The following is a 2,500-nucleotide window of genomic DNA, read 5'->3' on the forward strand; positions in this document are numbered from 1 at the left end:
AATGGGTGGGAGGGGAAGGGAAGGAGGGGGGAGGGGGAATGGGTGGGAGGGGAAGGGAAGGAGGGGGGGGGGGGAATGGGTGGGAGGGGAAGGGAAGGAGGGGGGAGGAGGAATGAGTGGGAGGGGAAGGGAAGGAGGGGGGAGGAGGAATGGGTGGGAGGGGAAGGGAAGGAGGGGGATGGGGGAATGAGTGGGAGGGGAAGGGAAGGAGGTGGAGGGGGAAGGGGAGGGGGAGGGGAAAGGGATGAGGATTGGTGTTAATTGTTACGAGGAAATTAACAGAACAAGGTAATTGTAACTATAAGGCTATAAATAGCATGTCTTGAATAATTACGGAGGGTAATTGGGAAATTTCATAATTGCTGTAGTTATTCTAATAATGTTTGCTGTAACCAAAATATGTTGACTTAAAAATCCACCAAATATACATATCCATTTATGAAGAGTAATAAATAAGATACTTAAAGAACCACGGGTGAAAGCATTTTGGATGACATGAAAAATATAATGATTTAAAACAATGAGAATCTCAACAACCTCTGCGTCATTATAGGGCTGGAAAAGACCAAAGAAGAGAAATAGGATAATGACAATTAATAAGAAACTGATAACAAAGATCACTGGCAAGAATTATGTTATCAATATTAATTATCAATCACAGTCACTGATGCTACGCTGCAATTAAGAAGATATGGAAGTTTATAAGCATTTCTAATCATTCTAATCATATCAACGATGATACAATCTAAGCATGATAACTATGTTAATTATAGTTTAAATTGAAGACTATCATGATAAGGAAAAACAAGAACAATTGACCATAATCAACCATAACATCATAAAAAAAAAAAAAAGATTCAGCCGAGGCGCCAACCAGCTACGTGCGAACCCCCCCCCCCCCCCACTCACCGAAGAGCGCTGTGACTTCTTGGGGGCTCCCGGCGGGGGCTTGCATCCGCGCTGGTGAACCTCGAGGCGCTCGGGGAAGAAAGTCCGCCCACACCATTCGCACGGCACGAGCTGCGCCTGGAGGAGGGGAAGAGGGGTGGAGGGGGAGAGGGGGAGGAGGAGGAGAAGGGAGGAGGGAGGGGAGAAAGGAAGAAGGGAGAGGGGGGGGAGATTATCGGGAGAATAAGAAAGAAAGAGAGAGGGAGGGAGAGAGAGAGAGAGAGAAAGAGAGAGAGAGAGAGAGAGAGAGAGAGAGAGAGAGAGAGAGAGAGAGAGAGAGAGAGAGAGAGAGAGACAGAGAGAGAAAGAAATAGAGAGAGAGGAAAGAATAAAAGAAAGGATTGTAGGTTAAAAAGGAAAGATAAAAATCTAAATTAATGTTGGCTACAAAACATTTTTTTACGCAAAATATCACAATTAAAAAAACAATATACCAGAAACGGAAACATAATGTAGACATAGGAATTCCCTTGTACAATCATTAAACACACGTAAGTTCTTGATAACATGCAAAATAAATACACTTCTAAGTTAGTAGAACTCAGTATACAATACACAGGATAAGTTTATTGTAAGTTGAGACCCATTTCATCCTTCAATAAACCTATTTTGCATATAGTATGTTTGTACCCTTATATCAACACGGTAGTTTTTTTTATCATTTACGTCCAAGTTAAGACAATTTTCTAGAAATCTCTTAATCGTTATAGATATGTGATATAAAAAGAAAGTATTGTATAATTGCAATCCATTTGTTGATTTTCGAAAATAGAAATAATTTCAAGAAACAGAAAACGAGAAACATATTTACAAAAGGAATTCTTTGAGAAGGTCACTTCTAAAAATAGAACACTCGAAATATATTTACAACAGGGAATATGTAGATAAAACAGTCAAAGATGTGTCATATACAACACATGAAATCATATAAACAAGGTGCATGCATGAAAGACGCAATAATGACAATAATAATAAAAATGATGAGGATATTGATAATAATATTAATAATAATAACAATGATAATAACAATAATCACAAAAGACTAGAACCATAGTCAGCGATGGACAGATAATCAAATTAGTTATCAAAGCCATCTGGCAAGAGTAAAAGAAAGCGGACTGGTTGCAACCAAGCAGGCTAACCAGAATGTCCTCATCGTCCTGCTGGTCAACGGGGGGTCGCCGCTCCCCAACGCAGCCTTCCGGGGGGGTCGCGGGGAGTCGAGTCTGACACACGCAACATGAGCAAAAGCTTAATATTTTACCCTTTTGTCTGTCCACTCCGCGCGCACATGTTTAAAGCACACACATACATATAGAAATGTTTATGTATGTTGATACACACACTTATACACAATACTTACGTTTACAAACATACAGAGACAAATAAACAAACACACACACACGCACACACAAACACACCATCTTAAATTGCTTCCACAACTCATTAAGAAGAAAAATGGTTGTATTTTTTTTCTTTTCTTTGAAAATAACGATTGTATTAGCGGTCAGGCCAAGGTTACGGATGAAAAAAAAACAAAAAAAAAACACGA

General features: G+C 39.8%; 1 protein-coding gene across 8 annotated transcripts in view; it reads right to left on the bottom strand.

Annotated features, from left to right (window-relative positions):
- LOC122252766 (uncharacterized) overlaps positions 1-2,500 on the bottom strand; it is a 93,140-nt gene that overhangs the window by 4,486 nt on the left and 86,154 nt on the right. For all 8 annotated transcript variants that reach the window (XM_086540816.1, XM_086540814.1, XM_086540815.1 and 5 more), the window contains one exon: positions 910-1,026. In XM_086540816.1, the coding sequence (XP_086396942.1) occupies positions 910-1,026 (117 nt within the window). The remainder of the gene's footprint in view (positions 1-909; positions 1,027-2,500) is intronic.

This window comes from Penaeus japonicus, unplaced genomic scaffold, assembly GCF_977035675.1.
Source record: "Penaeus japonicus unplaced genomic scaffold, GWHDUDI00000001_assembly GWHDUDI00000010, whole genome shotgun sequence".
Lineage (NCBI taxonomy): Eukaryota > Metazoa > Arthropoda > Malacostraca > Decapoda > Penaeidae > Penaeus > Penaeus japonicus.